The 20472-nt window shown below is 35.1% G+C and overlaps 1 protein-coding gene across 1 annotated transcript; it reads left to right on the top strand.

Annotated features, from left to right (window-relative positions):
• The first annotated feature begins 890 nt into the window (after positions 1–890).
• On the top strand, positions 891–20278 carry LOC132548874 (uncharacterized). The gene is made up of 15 exons (XM_060212774.1): positions 891–1122; positions 1372–1496; positions 1570–1641; positions 2240–2323; positions 2904–3031; positions 4266–4360; positions 4761–4987; positions 5614–5901; positions 7117–7322; positions 7819–7920; positions 8424–8572; positions 9364–9921; positions 11267–14598; positions 15225–15353; positions 15672–20278. Exons 1-15 carry the CDS (start codon positions 891–893, stop codon positions 15843–15845), a joined length of 5901 nt encoding a protein of 1966 aa, XP_060068757.1. The 3' UTR covers positions 15846–20278.
• The last annotated feature ends 194 nt before the right edge of the window (positions 20279–20472 follow it).

The raw sequence follows: 20472 nt of genomic DNA on the forward strand, positions 1-20472 counted from the left end.
ATCATATATTTGAATTGTGTCCTCTGTATGATTGGTATTTGAACTTTAGTGTCGCACAGATAAAAAGATTGCATACTTCATTGATATTTCAATAAAATATTATGTCTTTTATAGGGTTGTCATGGATACACAATTTATGCCCTGGGTACTCGATCATTGAAACCTGAAATGTACCCAGTTCCTCACAAATTTTAGTAACTGATCGCCACAAGATCAAGGTGACTGATCTTGTGTAAGTTAATCTTTTAACCTAAATTCAGGCCTGCAAAGCTTCAATGTCTGATATCCAGCTTATAAATTTGCTAAAATGTTGTGTTATTTTGGTATGCAAAAACTGCTTAAAAATCACATAACAAACAAGTTGCAAATACAATTTTGTTGCTATGAAATTTTGTATGTTTTTGTTCTTGTAACTCTTATTTTTCTTGCTACTGGCAAATTTGGGATTTCCCAACAGTGTCGGATAAAAACAAAAATCAACCAAAGATATTGTTCCATGAAAAGACCTGAGGACTACCTCTAATTTCTACATATGGAAACTACATTAGGGTTGAGTGACTTGAGATAAATTTTCAGCTTTTCAGAAAGCATATGTTATATATTGGTAAAACTATAAACTGAACCTGTGTTCTGGGATCACTTTCTAAAGGTAAACGAAAGTCCTAAATGCAGAATCAACTTGACAGGGACTCACCAATGGGTTACCTGGTACCTTTAATATGAAGTGTTCAAGAATTATTTATATATTATTATTTTAAAGCAATGTTCCTGTGAGTATGGTAGATATTTTGTTACATAAACTTCTGTCATTTTACAGCCCTGTTAATGACATGGACCAGGAGGATTCCTGCTCCGATTCTGTGCAAGAAGAGCCACAACAGAGCAGCACTATGGACAACCAGCAGAAAAATGACATGGAAGAGGTAGAAACTGCTGAATCTGATGTAGAACAGACAGAGGATGGGATCTCAAGGAAGAGAAAAGCAACAGCCATTGTAGATAGTGATGAAGATGATGAGGAAGAAGGAAGTGAGGATGAGAGTGATGAAGATGAGGATGGTAGTGACGATGAAGATGAAGAAGATGATGGGGAGGAGGAGGATGAAGAAGAAGTTGGAGAAGGTATGGTAGCATTGGATGTGGGGGTAGAATGAAAGGAAATATTTTACGAAGATTATGGACTGGACAGTGAAAATGTAAAATTATGGGGACAAACATTCATAGAGACCATCACTATTGCAGTCAAAATCATGAAATATTCAGAGTATATTTTTTTGTATATTTTGATACAGATTTTTAGATTAGACATATTTTTTTGTATTGAAATACCTATAGTGGTCTGATGAACACAATCTAAAACCTTTATTTCAGAATGGGAAACTGATGAGGAAGAAGATGAAGAGGATGGAGAAGATGAAAGCCAAGAAGCCTCAACGTTATTGGAGAGTGACTCTGATGGTGAAGGAGAAAACTGTCCAGTTTTGTCAGTGCTCCAGATAACTGTGGGGTTTTCACTCCTACCTTTATAAATTGAGGGGACCCCTGCCTTCATCAAGTGTACATTGGGACACTGAATTTGTAAACATTTTAGAGACATGTGACCACAACTTCTGTCTTGAGTGTATCCAGGAGTGGTCAAATGTAGGTATTCTGGGATGTGTTGTTGCCAGATATAATATCTTTTTTATGAAATCAGATAGTTTTAATTTTATGTTGGTGTGAGTGGCTGTTAAATCTTCAGCTCATACCATTGAACAAAAGCAAAATCTAACACTACAAAGCCGTTATAGATTTTGATTGGAAGAAGCGTGATCCCACATTTGTAGTTGACCTAACTGAATAAGGCAGATGCTTTGTAATATGAACAGAAAATTCCTAAAGAAGTTCATTCATATGGTATATAATTATAATAGACTGAAGTTGATTGATTTGTAACGTTAGATTACAGCCAGTGATGTTTCCGCTGCATCAGTCGGAAAGTGAAAATTAGACCTTTCTAGATAAGATTTCAAAGCTTGAATTTATTATGCACTACCTGGTATATCCTTTCAGAGTGAAAATCTGAGTTCTTTGAAAAGTTCATTGATTTACAAAGCCTGACTTTATAATAAAGGAAATGGTGTAACCTTTGCAACAGTAAAAAGAAGCAACTCTAAAGTTTTATTAATGATACAAAAAAACAAAATCTCTTTACTCATTGCCAGTATACACATTTAAGAACTCATTTTTTTTGTTTCAGAATGTGAACACATGTCCAGTTGATCGTCAAGTCTTTCATCTGATCTTTGCTAAGCATGCTGGAGAGGACAAGGTTTTCCGAAGGGTAAGATTTCGCTTGGCAAAATGAATAAAAAGAAAATTTCTCTTCATAGGTACTTAAAAAATCTGGAAACATAATTATGACAAAAACTGAAATATTTACATTTTAACAAAACTGAAAACCAGTGAAAAAACAGGAACTGTCAGCAGATAGAGCTTTTGCACCATTTTTATCCAGAAGTAATTCTAAAGATTGTGCTAGTAATATTTAAAGAATATTTGGTGACTAGATTCAAGGAGAGAAAACAATTTTATATTTGATTATCCATAAGAGTGTAGCAACAGAATATTGAAATAATGTGTATCTGATGTTTGTATATTATGTAACACAAGATTGATTTATCGAAGGCCTGAATTTTTGGATGTACATATTATGTAAGTAGAAGCATATTTTCAGCATTAAAGTACGTATACAAATTATTTAGGGTTCAAACATTACGCAGGTATTTATGGTGGTTAGTTTCAGGAGAAAGTTATTTATCTTAACCTCCTGATTTTTAGCAAATAGTTGAACCTAATTCGAGTCATGAATGTTATTTGTAATGGTGTTTCTTTGCTTAGTTGTCAGTATTTATTATTTAAAGATTGTGGTGGAGGACAAGAACATGTGTGACATTCCAGAGGAGGAAGACGAAGATCCTACTTACTGTGAAGTGTGTGGACGATGTGACAGGGAGGACAGGCTCCTCCTGTGTGATGGATGTGATCAAGGGTAAGAATGATTTAAACAATGTGAAGGTAGATATTCTAGGATTGTGTGGTGCTATGGCTATAGTTACTTTGAATTGCTAGATTTTATGTCACATAGAATTAAGCAGTGTCCAACTCATATTCTTGCGTACATACGTTTTTTTCTAATTGCTGTGTCAGAGGAGTTCACTTAACAAATATTCAAGGTACATTTTAAATGCAAGTATTCTTAATAGCCTTAGTTTTTATTCTGTCAGTTAATTGAAGTGGTAATTTGTAATTCAGAGCTATTTGTGATAATGCATGTCACAGGGTGCAATAAGACTTTAACAATTCTTTGCTCCTATTTAACATTTATTTTTCTGTTGGACCACGTATACAAAATAACCCTACAAAATACAGATTGTCAATTAATAACATTTTCTATCTCACTTGACATTTATGATTTAATGGACAATAAATTAACTTAAATTACATGAAATGGAATTAACTGTTAATATTACAGATATATAATTACCTTTCAAGACTTCTAAAGTATTGTAGTAATATGTAGTATTGTAGGTCCATCATATCTAACCAGTAATAATGAGGTCTAATTGGTAGGAATCAGGAGGATATTTTCTTCCCAGGGATAAACAGCCAACTGCAATATTAGTTCAGGTTCTTTAGTTTTATTAATCTCTCACACACCTAGCATGCTTTCCTTACAACACACCTATTTAACAAATCAGATGATAACAACGCCAAACAAAGACATCATAAGGCATGTACTGGATGTCATTGATGTAACACCTGTACGACATATGACTACACTATAAATAGGATAGGAACTTTTTCAAAATATTAAGCACATGTAACAGACTATTAATAAACAAACAAAACATAATTAAATTTCAATCAATGAGCTTGTGATTTGTATTTGACACAGTTTGACTAACACCAGAGAAATTTATTTGACACATAGCAGGGCTCTCACACCCCATTTTGGGACTGGGGCCCGGGGCCCGGGGCCCTTAGAATTGGGAAAAATAGCGGCATTTTCTTTAGAATTGGGAAAACTTGGGTCTAAATTGGGAGAAAAAGATACTATTTTCCATTGGGAATGGGGCCGAATATCAGCCCAAAAAATGTGGCAGATCGAGAGCCCTGCATAGTGTGACTAAGCTACAGGATGATATATTTTACACAAAGTGTGACTTACAAAGGTCACATTATTACCTGGTGATTAATATTATGGTAACATGTGATGTTGACAGGTTTCATTGTGAATGCCTGACCCCCCCTTTAAGGGACATTCCTGTAGAGGAGTGGTTCTGTCCTGAATGTGCTGACCTCAACAAACAAGGCACAGGTAGATTGCTTAAGAAAATTTATCATTGTGTTGGAAATGTTTACTAATACAGTTAAATATTCTTATCCAGAAATGAGCAAAGACAGTATTCTTATCCAGTGATTATCAAAACATGTATTTCAACAACATTCATGCTTCTTACTGATTTATGATATTGTGATGAACTGTGGAATTTTAAGAAACAGTTTTTTATTTAGCACTTTTCTGCAGTGCAAGTAGTTTTCACTTAAAGTTAATATATTTAAAGCCTAGTTATTCTATATGACCTTTCAATGATCCATTAAGCTGAGATAACTTCAAGCTTTGACTAATTGTACTACTGTAATGCAGAAACAATTTTCAGTATTTCAAATTACAGGTTTTTACACAATAATCATTTTAACAATCATGCTTGTTACAGAAACAGCAGAGACAGTTGATGACTATGAAGAGGTCAGTGAGATCATCCAGGAAAATGCAGGTAGCTCGGCCACCTCCTTCCTCCGACCACGTCGGCGACAGGTAGCTAGAACCCGTGTCATGGAGCGTGTGCGCAGTCAAATTGCAGAACTGCGACGAGAGCGAGCTCGCAGATTTGCTCGTCGAGAATATATTGTCGATTCTACAGATGAGGAAGACCTGGTTATGGTATGGATTGTTTATCTTATTTTGTTACCATGGTAATTAAAATCAGGTGATACTGGAAAAACAAAAAGAAAGTGTCAAACAAAAGAGTAAGCCTTTAATTCCTGAGATATACTATATGTAGATATTTTGACATCTGACAGTTCAAAGGATTTTGTCTAATTCGTCTAGAACACAATTTTCAGAATTTTGATGAATCCAATTATAAAGAGATATAGAGGATTCGAAAAAATTAAGTGAGACCCACAGGAAAAGCAGGACTTCAGGGCTTAAATACTTGAGTCCCAAAAATCACTTGCACCATTTGTAGTCACTTAATTATGGTGACATTGTTATTTGAGATTCAATTTTTGTCACTTGACTCTAGCCTGGAGTGTATTTTATTTCTTATTGAATTTTTGGCCACTTTTAATTTGAAGGTGATGTGATAATACTTTGGAATTAATTGTTTCAGTTTTCAAAGATAGAAGTTATAGAAAATCAGCAAAGTTGCATAAGTGTAAGGGTCAGAAAATAACTTTTAAAAAATCTAAGGAAAAGAAGAAAAAAAGTTTGAGGTAGTCTGGAGAGGTCCTTAGTAATTTATGTGGGTAGCTGATGAAATCATGTTTCAACTCATATTTTCATAGGCGGCTGAGGAAATGGAAACAGAGGCAGCCTCAGGTGCAGGACCAAGCAAACCAGCCACAGTCAAGAAACGAAAGACGCCAACAAAGCGTAGGAAGACGACAACAAAGAAAAAAAGGAAGTCAACCACCAAAAAGAAACGAACTACAAAGAAGACTGGTACGAAGCGAAAAAGAACTACAAAGAAGGGGAAGAAAGGGAGAAAGAAGAGAAAGACAAAAAAGAAAGCTCGTACAGTATGTTTTTGTTATAAAAGCTATAGACCCAAACTAAACACAGCTCTTTATTATGCAAGTGATAGACAAAATTCTTGCTAGTATTGAGTTCATAAACACCATGCTTAGAGTTTGTGCTGTTGCTGATTTATCTAAATTAACTGTAATTAAGAAATGGAGGAACAATAAAATTCCTTGTAACACAATGTGTGGGAAATTTGGCCAGTGATTACTGCACTGAAATGGGAATTTGGAATTTTTTTTAGAGATCAGACTACCCCACTATACAGATAAGATTCTGTAATAAATGTCATATTGAGATGCAAGGTAAAATTGAGATTTTTTAAAATCATAATCTCGCTCACATGGGGTATATCTGAAATGGCAGAAATGCTTAGTCATCAGTGCAAACTTTATCCAGCTGTTGTTCAGTTTTGTTAAATCTAGTGGACAAAAGTCACATAGCTATTCTGTTATCATTGTCAGAAATCTCATCAAATTGGTTATGACCACATGTTGTATTGTAGCAGGACAATGTTTGGTTGAAGGTGCGCATTCTTTCTATGGTGACATCATAACTGAATGGCATCATATGCATTTTTATGTTGCATAAAAAAGAGATATGATGCCAGAATAATGCAGTTTAAGACTTTGTTTTACAAAATGCTGTTCTCATGAAAGCTTGCAAAAGTATTTAACTTGTATGATAAACAAAATTTGACATGAGTTTCTATTTCATGTGAGACTAATAATTTTTCATACCTCCAAAGACCTTGTCAGAGGCTTTTTCAAATGAGAAATTCCAAGACTTATTTACTGAGATTTATCAATATCATATGAATCTTATATAAGATTCTCTATTTTAATGAATGTCTTTTGCTTATGGCTTGACTCTTTTTGAACATTTTGAATTCACTTCAAAGTTTACCCTTGAAAAAAAAAGTCATTTAAGATTGGTTAACATTCAGTTGCTCTAAACATGTAGGAAGACGATAATCTCTGGATTCAAAATTTCATGTTCAAGTGAATAAGGAAAATTGATGATTTTAGCTTGTATAACTTTTTTGTTAAGTGTGCATTGATATACATCTTACTACAATGAATTATTGATAATTCTTTGCTTATTATAATCAAGCTAAAATATGAGGTAGATTCTTCAAATATATCAATGTTTCAATCTCTATGACAATAATACATTGTTTTATGCACAGAAGAGAACTAGCCAGAAAATGCACTAAAAGTAAAATCTTACAATAACTGTATAGCTTTGAAATCATTTTCCTCTTGTAGGCCCAAACTATTAAGATGGAGATCCCTTCAAGTACAGTGAAAGCCAGAATAGCGAGGAATCTAGGACTGTCTAACCCACCTGTGGGCAGAACAATCCCATTGCAGAAAATGTCTGGTGAAAAGACTACAGAGAACAAGAAGGTTGACTCTGGAATAGCCCCATTATCAATCCTGGGTCACAAAGATGATCTGTATTCATTTCAGGAGTAAGTAGTAGGGACATCTGAATGTTTGTGCTCTCAAGTTGCTGTGTCTTTGCAATAACATTTTTTCCAGTTGCTGGAATTGTTTCCGTAAACCTCTTTTATGTATGCATTTTCCTGTTAAATTCTCCTTCTTTATATGAATTTGCAACTTTTCTGAATGTGAACAAATTGAATTATATGGTGTTTAAATACTGTGAAGGTTTTTTTATTATTATTGTTAAATAATGTTTCATTGTTGTTTTTCGCAGTATCAATTTTTTGGAATTTTTTTTATACCTTTCAACCATTGCGGTGATGGTTTCATCCAAGCTTTGTTATTCTACAAAATCTTATTGTCACACCTTCCAGACAACATCTTAGAAGACAGCTTTCACTTTTATTATTGCTGAGGTGTTATTGAACTCAATCCTTCAAATTGGGAAATCCACTGGAGTAAAGAGCTTGGATTGTATAGGGGAAGTAACATGTGATAAGTTTAATTTGCTCTCAATTACAGTGAGGATGCTCCACAACCAGGTACATCTGTGGTTACTCAAAATAAACCTTCTCGCTATTCCCGATCCTCCCTCCAGTCCCACAAACCCGTTGGTAAACCAAGGTATGTTTGTCCTCTCATTCATTGCTTGTGAATTAATGAAGTTTCTGCAATAAAGAATCTATTTTATTTCATGTGTAATGAATTATTATCAGATTTGACTTCTTTTTATGAAGGATTCAAATCTTTATTACAGAATCTGTGAATATACCTTGTAGCAAAAAGCTTCATGGTCATTTGTAAGAATTGTTCAAAAATTAAAATTTTTGCATGAATGTATACACAGTTTGAAAATTGGTGATGTCATTTCAATATTGTTTTCCGACAATATACAACCATAGCTCTTAAATGAATCATTCGCAAAAATGATGTTGTTTACATTGGTAAGGAAAGAAGACATCAAACATTGATTAAAATACTAGAAACAAATAGCCTTGTCATTTCACTTCAGATGACATCACTCATTGAGAATAGCTAAAATGATTCCATGGTGAGGAGACCAAAAGATCATTGAATTGGTATGATAATTGAATCAATATTCATTTAATTGTTGTATCTATTCTCAGAGCCAGCTCATCCTCCTCTTCTTCTGCTGCTGCTCGCCCAGCCCCAACTCCTACACCTGCCAGTGGAGGATTTGATCTCCTTGGTTCTATAATGCAGAATCAGACACTTCTGGGGATGGACAGCAAGAATGTCACAATACAGAGGGATGGTAGGTTATCAGCATTAATCATAGTGACATATACAGCATTTCATGTACTGTAACACACGACTGATATTTATACATTTTTGTTAAACAGATGAAATCAGGCTGTTTCCTAAATAAGAAAAGCGACAATATTATTTCTACCTGAAAAAAAAACCTCAGTGTGTTTGTGTTGGTCAGATTTCGTACATTGTTGAATGGAGAAAAAGTACTGTAGAGTATCCCTATTTTGTTTATGTAAGTTCACAGTATGCTTAATAGGTTGAATATGTTAGACATGTACACAAATAAATATTTTCTGTTGTAAGAGTTTTGTATTCTGAACTTTAGTCCCAAAACCTAAGAAGGTTGCTGCTACTATAAAAAGAAGTTTGGCCTCACCACACTAAAGACATCATTCCTAATCTATCTTCATATGTAGTTTTCATGGCCCCGTAAAGGGATTTGCTTTTCATCTTTCTGAAGTAAAAAATACAGCCATTGTAACTATTAATAAATATTTAATATGAATATTGACCTTACCATGTTAAAGACATCAATTCTCCTCGAATCATTATGAAACTTCATATCTAAGTTCACAAACATCAGCTTAATTTCATTGGAACTTTGGCATTGTTAATTATACTTCATTTGTAAATTGTTTTCATGAAATTCCCTAGCATGTCCAATTAGCACTAGTTGTACAAGTGTGACTTTTACACCAATTATTTGATATAAGGGATTTTTACTATAAAGAGAATATTTTTATTTATGCAATATTTGTATCATATATTATACACTGTTTTAAATCATTACAGGTTCACTACTAGCAAAGCCAGATAAAAATAAGACCCCCAAGACTGAGCAAACCAAGAAGCCTGAAGCAGTCAAAACAAAGGAGGAAAAAGAAGATGAAATTGAAGGATTGTATGGTGATGAAGCATGCTTCTCTCCTGAGTATGATGATGAAGAGAAAGTTTGCCAGTCTATAGAGACCAGCACTGCTGTGAAGGAGGAAGATGATGCAGTGAAAGAGGAAATTGTGTTGGTTCTTTTAAAGGAGGATATGGAGGAGAAAGATGACATGGAGAAAGAAGATGAAGTGCAGTGTAGTGCTGATGATGATCAGAACGAGTCAAAAGAAAATGAAACTGACAGCATTAAGAACGGTAGCAGTGATAATGAGAATGAAGGTGATGACATTGATGATGCAACAAGTGACCATGAAAATGAAGATATTGACAATGAGAACAAGGCTAGTGACATTGAAGAGGAAAATGGAGAGGATGATAATGGTGAAGATGATGATAAGGATGATAGTACATTACAAACAGATGACTCCGTACAGGAGAAAAAGGACACTAATCAGATTGAAGGTTTGTATATCTGTAACATAATTGATTTATCCAAACAAATTCAAATTCAAACCATTGAAATTACAAGTAAGTCAGACTTCAGCAAAATCATAAATGGAATGATCAAAGAGTATCACATATGTCATTCATATCAACATCATATGAATGTCTACTTTGATTACGTTGTGATACTTATTGGTCAAGATTTAAGGGTCAAAGGTCACACCTGGATCTGTTGTGAAATAAAAGTCATCTCTCTTCAACACATCAGTTTAACATAGAAAGATCAGATAGCAGAGAGTAAGTCTATGTGAGCTCTGGCTCACTTTGTTTTTTCATGTCTCCACCATTTTTGTTTTTTTTTTTTTGTTCTGTTTTTAGACTCCCAGAATTTTTTTTGTGGGAGTATATAGTCGCCGCCTTTGTGGGTCATGGATCTTTGGTGTATACATTGGTCATATTACTGTTCTTTGAGAAAATTTTGCACCTGGAGCATAATTTTGCTTGTCTGCACACCTGGATAATGAGACTTGGCATATACATTGACCATATAAAAACGATGTGCAGAGTACCAATCAAATTCAGGGCCTACAACCCACTTAATTACAGACTTATTGCCCTCTGCTAAATTTTTTTTTCTGACGCATTACTTTGACAGCATTTAAACTAGGATATTTAAAAGAATATAATCATCAGTCATACAAAAGAATGGTGCATTGTAGCAAAGTTGGGGCCCATGACCCCTCAGTACAGAGTTATGGCCCTTTGCGTAAAGTTTTTGTCCTGAGCATATCTTTGCTTGCATTAAAATTAGGAGCATGAGACTTGGTTTATACATTGTTTATACTAAGTGAATGTGCTATATACTAAAGTTTGGGCCTGCAACCCCTTAGTTACAGAATTATTGCCCTTTGGTAAAAATGTCGTTTTTGGGGATCATTCATCAGTTAACCATGTCTGTCTGTCTCTTTCTTTATCACACTTTGTTATATGAAGGTGATCATGATCATTGGTCAAGGCTAAAGGTTCAAATGTCACATTACGCTTGGAAGTGGAGGCCTTCATGTCATCTAGTTTCTTGATAGATAGTTATCAATCCTTCTAAAAAGGTCAAACATAAAATACCTGAGGAGAATTGTGTTTCAGGGTGTTTAAGTCAAGGTCACTCTTACCCTTCTCGTCTTCTATGATTATTTTCAGATTATAGCTGTTCATAATTTTTTAAGTTTAAGCAAGAATTGCCAAGATGCTGATAAGTGTGTTCATATGAAACGTAATTGGATATATTCATTTGTGTGCAAACGTGTTTCAGTACTTCAAATTAAGAATTACAGAACGATAAAGTATCTTTTTATTTATTTTTCAGGACCATACATATCACTCCAGGAAAAACATGAGGATGCTGTTATGAATACAGAAGAAACTGTTCATTGTGATGCGTCAGGATCTTCAAGTCCTCTGGACTCTGTCAGATATCTTGATAGAGAAGTAACTACATGTTCAGCTTCATTTAATCCAGACTCAGAAAAAAAGAATTTATCCATGAAGGACGAGCCTTCAAGTCAAATGTTGGAGGATAGTGGTACGACTGAGATCACTGCAGATGGACAAAGTGAAGGAGGCAGTAAAGAGGAAGAAAATGCTTCAGAACAAGAACATGAAGGAGAAGAAAACCAAGAGGTTGTTGAAGATGAGGAAGCTACTGAGGAAATAAGTGATGAGGAACAAGAAGGTGAGGATGTGGAGGGGGAAGTTGAGGAAATTGAAGATAATAAAAATGAAAAAAGACAGGATGAAGAAGATATCGCTGAAGAAGATGTAGAGGAAGTTGAAGATGAGAATGAGGAGGTGAATATAGAGGAAGAAGTTGAAGACACAGAGGATAAACCAGAGATACAGAATGAAAAGGCTAATATTAATCCATATGAAGAAGACCAAGGCAGATTAACTGAAATAATAGCTCAGGATGAATTAGGGGATGCATGGGATACTGATGGAGATGATCGCGGGGCTACATGGTCAGAGGATAATATGGAAAATGAAGAGAATGAAAAAAAGAAAAAGTCCAAGCATTCTGGAAAAACTAGGAGGAGTAGGAAGAGTGATAGTAGAGTAGTAGTGGAGGAAAATTCTCAAGATTCAAGTTTAATGGAGGAGGCTCTTCTTCCTATCTCTGAATTTCCCCGTATACCAAAGAAAAAACGGAGAAGGAGGTCTTCTAGGAGTGATCCTGATCCTGAGAAAAATTCAAATAAGAATAAACAAGGCAAAGGTGAAGAAGATGAGGAAGAGTCTTTCAAAAGAACAGTAATGAAAGAGGAGGATGTGATAATAGTCAAAGTGGAAACTGCAAAAAAAATACACGAATTTAAGACAGAGAAAAAGGAAGTGAGAGAAATCTCAGAGAGTAGTTCTAGACGCGATCGTGATGATAGAAAAGATCGAGATAGAGACTCTAAACGAAATTATGATCGTGATAGAGATAGGGATAGGGACAGGGACGGTTCAAGTAGGCATAAACATAGGCGTGATAGGCACAGGTCGCGAAGCAGGTCACGGGACAGACGTGACAGAGACAGGTCAAGGTCAAGAGATAGATCTAGAAGGTCAAGATCAAGAGAAAGAAAACGCTATGAGAGGAGTAGATCTCGGTCGTGGGAACGACACCACAAAAGAAGAAGACGAGATAGGAGCAGAGACAGAGAAAAGGTATCGCGTCGAAGTAAAAGTCCCGGCAGGAGAGTGCAGGAGAAAGAAAATAGGTATAGTGGTGACGATAAACGTCAAAAGCGACGTGATGAAAAGTTTGAGAGAAAAGAGGATGTCTCTCTCTGGACTAAAAAATCTCGGCCAGTAACAGAAGGAAATGATAACATTGACAGGAAGAAAGTGACCTCTCCAGAACATAGTGCAAAGCATTCTGATGATAATAAGCCAAGTAGAAGTGATGATAATGTAAATAGAGACAGTGCTATTCCTGAGGATATGTTAAAACGACTCAAAATACCACCTCTTATGTCTAAAAAAATCACAGTAGTGACAAATAAGAAACCAGATATTGAACAGTCCCAGCCAATATCTGTTATTACAACTGAAAAAGCACAAAACATTGAGGTGATAGGCAGTCAGCAAATGGAAACCAAGGAACCTCCTGCTGAGGTGATGGACTATAAGGACAAGGACATTTCTGATGACGAAGTGTCTGATGATAAGGAAACGGTACTAAATATATCAGCCATTCAGATTCCACCACTCATGTCCAGCAACATCACTCTCAACCAGCCAGTGGAAAGTGCTGGTGAATATGATCCAGCCTTTCCGACAGATGACCCTGAAGAATCTAGTCCTCCTCTTCCTCCATTGGACACTGAGCCAGTGGTGTACAATGTACCACCTCCACAGATATCATTCCCTCCACACATGATGGAGGAGGGATTTAGCTCTCACCAGCGTCTCTCTCCACTTCCTCCCCACCAACCCCCACCCCCAAGCCAGGGCATTCTTGGGGAAGGGGGAACAATACTTTTACCCACAGGCGATCCTCCACAATCCCTTATGCAGCAGCCACAGAATGTGCCACCAATGCCCCTAGGTCTTAGAATGGTTCCACAAGGTTACCAGCCAGGGGTGCCTCCACAAAGGCCAATGATGCTGAACCCTATGTTAATCAACAGAGGACCATTTAGCAGATTTCCCAGGTTTCAAGCAGGCCACCTGCCACAATTCAGTCTGCAAGTGCCAACGAGTGGTAATATAATGCAAATACAGAATCGCTTTGGTCCACGTATTGCACCTAGCAGCCTTCCTGGACAGCCTAATCTTGTCAATGGAGGATTTGAGCCTGTTCCATCAGAGTCTGGACCTCCACCCCAATTCCAGCATATGCTAAGAGGGCCAAGTGATCCAAATATCGGCCATGACCCACGGATGCAGGGCCCTATGAGTGGCCCTAGGGGTCCACCACCTGGATCCCATCCACGACACCTGTCAATGCAGGAATCCAATATCCCTCCCCTGCTGCCTGAACTTGGCCTCAGGGACAGGATACCCCAAGTGTCTATGCCAGGGGACCATCACCGTGGAGAAGGTCCACCTCAGAGTCTCCAAGGACTCAGCCAGTTGGAACAAATAACACATATAACAAAACTCCTCAATGCACAGGCCCAGCTAGCCATGATAACCAAAGAAAACCAGCCTGGGGATGCTCCTGGACAGGAAGCTAATGGGGATGATGTATTCAAGGTGCCGTTGCCACCAATGGGAGGTGGCAAACAGAAACTAGTCGTAGGTGGTGCTATGAACTCAAATGGTAAAGAAGAGGCGGAAACCATGGAAGTTGTTGATATGGACATGTCCTCACCCTTGGATGATGGAAATATTGAACTTCATCTAACACAAGATAAAAATAGCGATAAAAATGTGTTTGGCAGCTTAAGTAGTGATTCCAATTCTAAATCCTCTGACAGAAGGAGTAAAAGAGACAAAAAAGGATCAGACAGTCATTCGGGTAAAGTGAGGTTTAAGGGTACACGTGATAGTGATGAACGGACTAGTAAGTCTTCGCGAGTGAAAGTGAAAGAAAAAAAGCATAAACCTGTGGAGGAGGAGATGGACGATGTCATCTTTGATGATATAATGAATGATATGTCAAATGATGAAATGCCCTCTTCTGCGGTGGAATTAACAAATAAAGAGAAGGTATGTTGTAGAAAGAAGTTTGAAATTCTTTAAATCATATTAACACATACACATACCTTAACTCTGGAAAGATTTAATTTGAAGGTTCACAAATCATAAGTATGATCTGGAGATCATCTTTGTTTCATGCATTAATTATTAAATGTACCTGCTTAGTGCAGGTCTAGACATACAACTACGGAATTTATCCTGCTATAAGCCCAGGGGCCTATCTCATCTTACGTTACACAAAGTTAGGATATGTGTTTTTAAGTATTTTGACTATTATGTTAATGATAAATTGATGCAAAGTAAGCGGGTCCATATACATTTCTATTGCTAAAATTTTGGAATATTTGTTGGAATTCAGATTTAATATTAAATTGTTTTGAAACACATTGCCAGTATATGTGATTACTTGATCCAGTTGGTTGCTCAGTTCTTAGGAAAGGGAAATCCTCATTTGAAAAATGGCAGATAGGTAGTTTAGATAATGAGGCACATTTATATATAGGATGAAAATCTTAACAGAAAATGTCTGGCAATATTTGTATTAGTATGGTACATGTACAAGTAGGACGTATTGTTAAGTGATATTAAAATCTTAATAACATGCCTTACTTATGAAGAAGAGTGTTTTGTTTTAGTACCTGAAAAAGCTGCACCTGCAGGAGAGGGTGGTGGATGAAGTGAAGGTTGCACTCAAACCCTTCTACAACAAAAAGCAGGTTTCTAAGGAACAGTATAAAGAAATCCTCAGAAAAGCTGTGCCTAAGGTTTGTAGTAATAGAATTATATTTCAAGTCATCTGAATCATGTGACCTTAATTTGAGATATTGCTATCAATCTTCATGACATGTTGAATTAGTCTCATAAAGTAAAAGACTTATATCAATTTAAGGTAATGGAATGTATATTTCTCTGGTGGAGGGCTACAGAATTTACTCTGTTAGCAACAGTAAACTTATAATTCTATGCTAGCAAAGTTCAGAATATGGGATGTAGAAGCCAATTTTTAAGGTAACTGAATTCTGAAGATACCGGGAATCTGATTTAATGTTTACAAGTGACAATGTGACTATCTTTTGTTTCAGGTGTGTCACAGTAAGAGTGGAGATATAAATCCTGTGAAAATTAAAGTGTTAGTGGAAGCCTATGTGTCTAAGTACAAACGTGATGCTCCTTCCAAGTCAAGTGTTAAGCATGCCAAGGACAGTGCTGTGAAAGCCAATGGAGAAGTGAAAACGAAGACAAAATCAAGTCGATAGCACAACTTAGATTTGTAGTCTCCATTTTCAAATTGTTAAGAAATTCGTATTTAGAGTTTTGCAATGGAATGAAGTTTTTTTTACACAATATAGATTTTTCCTGGGAATGTGTGAGTTAAATGTGGTTTTATGTGTTTTCTGCATGTTAGAGAGGGAGAGTATGTATTATAAGTATGATAGTGGAGTGGTAGAAGCATTTTCAGGGAAGCATGCAATTAATGTTTTATAGTTCACACTGTCAATCTGTCCAAGTTGTTCTCCCTCGACTTTACTACATATTTCAAGTATGTAGTGTGTATGTTTACTCACACCAATCAAAACATTAACTAAATCATCTTTGTATCAAAGAAACGGTGTTTAAATGGCTGTGTTCATTGGAAGAAGGGATGAAAATTTAATCCATTCACACATGATTGTTCAAAACGCACACTCGTAGCAGCTAATTACATACTGCATGTATAATGCTATGGAAGCTGTGTCAAAACTTCACATTTTTATATATAAAAAAGTATATCGTTTGGCTGCTTTATTCTTTGTGCTTTAAATCAATAGTTAATGTACAAAAAGCTGTTCATCAAATTATGATTATGGAGAAAAAGAAGTAAACATCTGGAAAATTCCAGCCAAAGAAAAAAAATTATGCTACTTATATTCATGTTGATGGAACAGGTATCAACTTTGAATTTGATTTACTTTGTGAAAAGTGTTCTACTTCGTAATTCTGTGTTTGCATCAAATTCTTGCTTAATGAATTATAATCGTTATGAGTAAGTTCAATTCTATCTGTTCAGTTTCAAAGAAAAGGCTTCATGGCATTATCGTGTGGATATGATGAAAGATAGTTTTTCTATATATAGAAATATCCAACTTGGTGAACATTTTTTTGATAAGTACAGGAATGAAAAATAAGTTATTCAGCTTGAATATTTTTGAAGCTTTCAAGATTGTCAATATTGTTTCGTGGTGATTTATATCCAAAAATATTTTAATAGTTGGGTTATTCAATAAAAGTTGATAACAGCAAGCTGTTAAAACCAAAATCATGGCAGATTTGTATAGAGTACCTGTTTGTAAAACATCACAATTGAAAAGTATGAAAATACACACTTCAGTCAAACTTATGTGTTTGTAAATGATATATCTGAAAATTCAACAGGAGTGAAGACCAATTTTCTTTCCTTTTTTTTTTAAACATTATGCAAAAAGAAATTATTGTTAATAACAAATGAATCAGTAATTCAATAGCAATTTGCAGAATCAATCAAATTCTGTTCTGTTTTTTTTTTTTTTTTTTGCAGCATTTCTTTAGAAATACATGGTACTGTTTATACCAGATTAGAAATCTCTGGCTTGTTGTTGCAAGGATTTAACCAAACTTACCGCTGATATTCTTAAAATCAACCAATACCGATAGATTCTGATACATTTCAAATATAGTGATATCTTCTGAATCTTTGAGAATAAAAAAGGAGAGAAAAAACAACGAATTCTGTGGTATAAACTTTGTATTGGAGTTGTTAGTTACATTGAGTAGTTTTAAAGGTCTTTTTTTTATTCAAAAGCTCCTTATCAAATAGATTCCATTTGTATAGTTTTCCAGATTAATGAATACATAACCTAGATTACCATAAAGCAGTTCTGTTTAGAAAGTGATAAGATGGTTTCACAATATACAGTTGCACAGTTAGTGAGTGTCGAGTGTATACAATACACATAGTTAAAGAGGTGCTATTGCGAACAATTGTTAAGATTAAGGAGGTTCCATTGTATACGATTGTCCACATTAAAGAGATTTGACTGTCCACAGTTTTGGTTGGTGTGGTTCCATTGTGTGTATTAATGGTAATCAATACGATTTTGTCCTTTATCATTAGGAATATTGAGATTTTAGTAGTTCTAGTTATGATGCTAAATGGGTCGAGGATGCATTGACTGGATATGGTGAGAGATGAAATATAAACATGTTTGATGTATCGATAGGTCAGTATTGTGTTTTTTGTCCACTTTATTTATACAAAAGGGATTGAAGATTAACTGTGAAGTCATACAAACTCTTAGAAATTGTTGTAGATCTTAAAATTTTAAAATCTGACAGTAAGTGTGACAAGCCTGTCAAAAAATGTGGTAACAGTCTTGTTTCTAAGGTATATTATTTGTGGTTGTAAACCAAATGGTTGACTGGGCATCAATATTTAAAAGTATTTATATAACATATGAAAGATGAATGATTATGGTCATGATGGGGGTTACGTTGATAATGTTAACACACTTTTGATAGTTGATCTACATTTACTTGTATTCTGGGGTTCCGTAAAAGTGTACTAAGTTAAAAAAACTAGCTGACAGGTTCAGACTTTATTTCTTCGAATACATGCAGGAGATTTGTTTTGTGAAAAGGTGTTCTTCCTTAAGACCCTACTTTGAATAATGCACTGTATATTTGTGGGTAGTTACTTAACTGAACTGGCTTCTGTAGAACCATTTTGACTGAAATGATAAAATGCATTTCTGTCCTACACTTTTAGATATTTTTGGATATGGTGCAATACATGGAATAGTTTCAGGCTTAAATGAATTAATCATTATTTTATACAAGCTGGTATGGGGGTTTTGAACATAAAATACATTCAAATATCATCCTGAATTGAATGAAATAAACTGGCTCAAGAAAAAAAAGTATTTTCTAGTGTAATTTTATCAGTTTATTCAGCACATGGAGATATTTGAATGTTTTGTATGGTAAATGCATACTTACATTACAGCTTATATAATGTCTACAAGATGGCGATATCCAAATCACATTGTTTTAATGTTTCTAAAAATATTCCATTTTACAATATTAGATTTTGACAAAGAATACCTGTTCATGGCTAAATTTGCTGTGCAGTGTTATGTTTTCACCTAAAATGGTTTTTGCTACTTCTATCTGTAGCAGAAATTCTTCAAGGATTAATTTCTTTCTGAACTAAATCTTGAAACATGAATTCTGAACTTTGCCTGAATACATGCTACATTGTAGTTTATATTTTAATATTAAGAATCTGTCACAATAATGATTTAAGTTTGGCACAGTCAATGCTGTAGCCATTTTCAAATTTATACTGTTTCTGAATTTGTGACTTAACACTGCCATTCCGGACAAGGGCAGGGAGTTATGCGTCAGGTGGAGAATTGGCTACTTTCTCATTAACATTCAATGTTTGGAATGCTTAACATTTCTCTTTTAAACTTGTTTCTTGTAAGTGCTACATTGAGTAATTGCTGAGCTTTATGAATTGCAGTACTTTTTGATGTATTGTCCGTCCAACCGAATTCATATTTTTTTTGTTTTTTGTTTTTTAATTCATATCGCTAAACCAAGTTTTATCCAAACCGAAAAAAATTCAGTATTTGTTATTTCATACACATTGTCTGTTTATTCCTCTACTTCTATTTTGTGATGATATATAATTGTAGATTCTCTTTACCTTCACACAAAATGGCAGCTAACTATTAGAGTAGCAGCTATGTTTACATCATCTTTTGATATCTTACATTTTTGTTGAAACCAGATTTCCTCATTTGCAGTTTTCAGATCTTCAGTTGCAATTCAACAAAGTTTCTACTAACTCATAAAGCATAATATATGATCATGATCCTATAAAACCATTTTCATGCTCAGTAATTCTGTTAACAGGTTCTACAGGTCAAGACTGATAATACCATAAACCTTTTATTAACATATTTTTGGAGTTAAATTAGGGTTATAGGCTAGGTCCAGCTGTAATTGTGCTCTGATGCCAGGTCCCCATGGCTTAGCATGTAAATTATGTTATTTTGGTAGCATGATCACAGATATGTTGTTCATGTGTAAGCACAGATAATTTATTGAAAACAAAAAGTATTTTGGATGTAGGATTGTTGGAATATGAGTGGACAATATGTGTTCAGTTAGTTCCAGTTTTACGGTATGTTCTTTTTTCAAAGTGACTACCCTACTAGGAACTGTTTGGTGTCAAAGCACTGAAAGGAATTCTGCACTGGTGCATTATTTTATCCAAACTTAACAACAATGCTAGCTTTGCCTACAGAATCAAAGTGAAGTGAAAGCGAGTTCGTAAAAGGAAAGCTGACACTTTCATGTTCTCAAATATTGTCAAAATGGCAGATTGATGTATGATGAAAAACATGCTGCTTAGAGACTTATCACAAGGCTTTTTCATTTCACTTTTAACTGATGCAAAATGACATTGGTATGAACCTGATGCCATATGTGTGAATGTTTGATATCCCTATTTGTGCAAGGATAGTCAAGTCACCTTTTGTATGGAGATATTACCAAGGTTTTGTGTGCCTAAATGTACAGGGGAAGCTCTCCGGGCCGATAGATAATATATGTGTTTGGAGAAGTGAAAGTTGTTTAAAAGGTAATAAACAATTATTACATGATGAAATATGTCTTGTGTTTAGTAATTTTAGTGGCGAGTGTTAAATTTTAGACCAGTATCTGATTATCTTTGATGATTGAGATGTTGATGTTGGATGTAGGCAAGGACTAGAAAACCATTGAAGACCGAGGTCTAGATCACAAGATCAAAATGAAAAATTCTCAAGAAGTTTCCAAGAAGTACACAATATTGTGATGTAA

This window comes from Ylistrum balloti, unplaced genomic scaffold (genome assembly GCF_031769215.1).
Source record: "Ylistrum balloti isolate Yb309-2 unplaced genomic scaffold, AGI_CSIRO_Ybal_v1 Utg369618, whole genome shotgun sequence".
Lineage (NCBI taxonomy): Eukaryota > Metazoa > Mollusca > Bivalvia > Pectinida > Pectinidae > Ylistrum > Ylistrum balloti.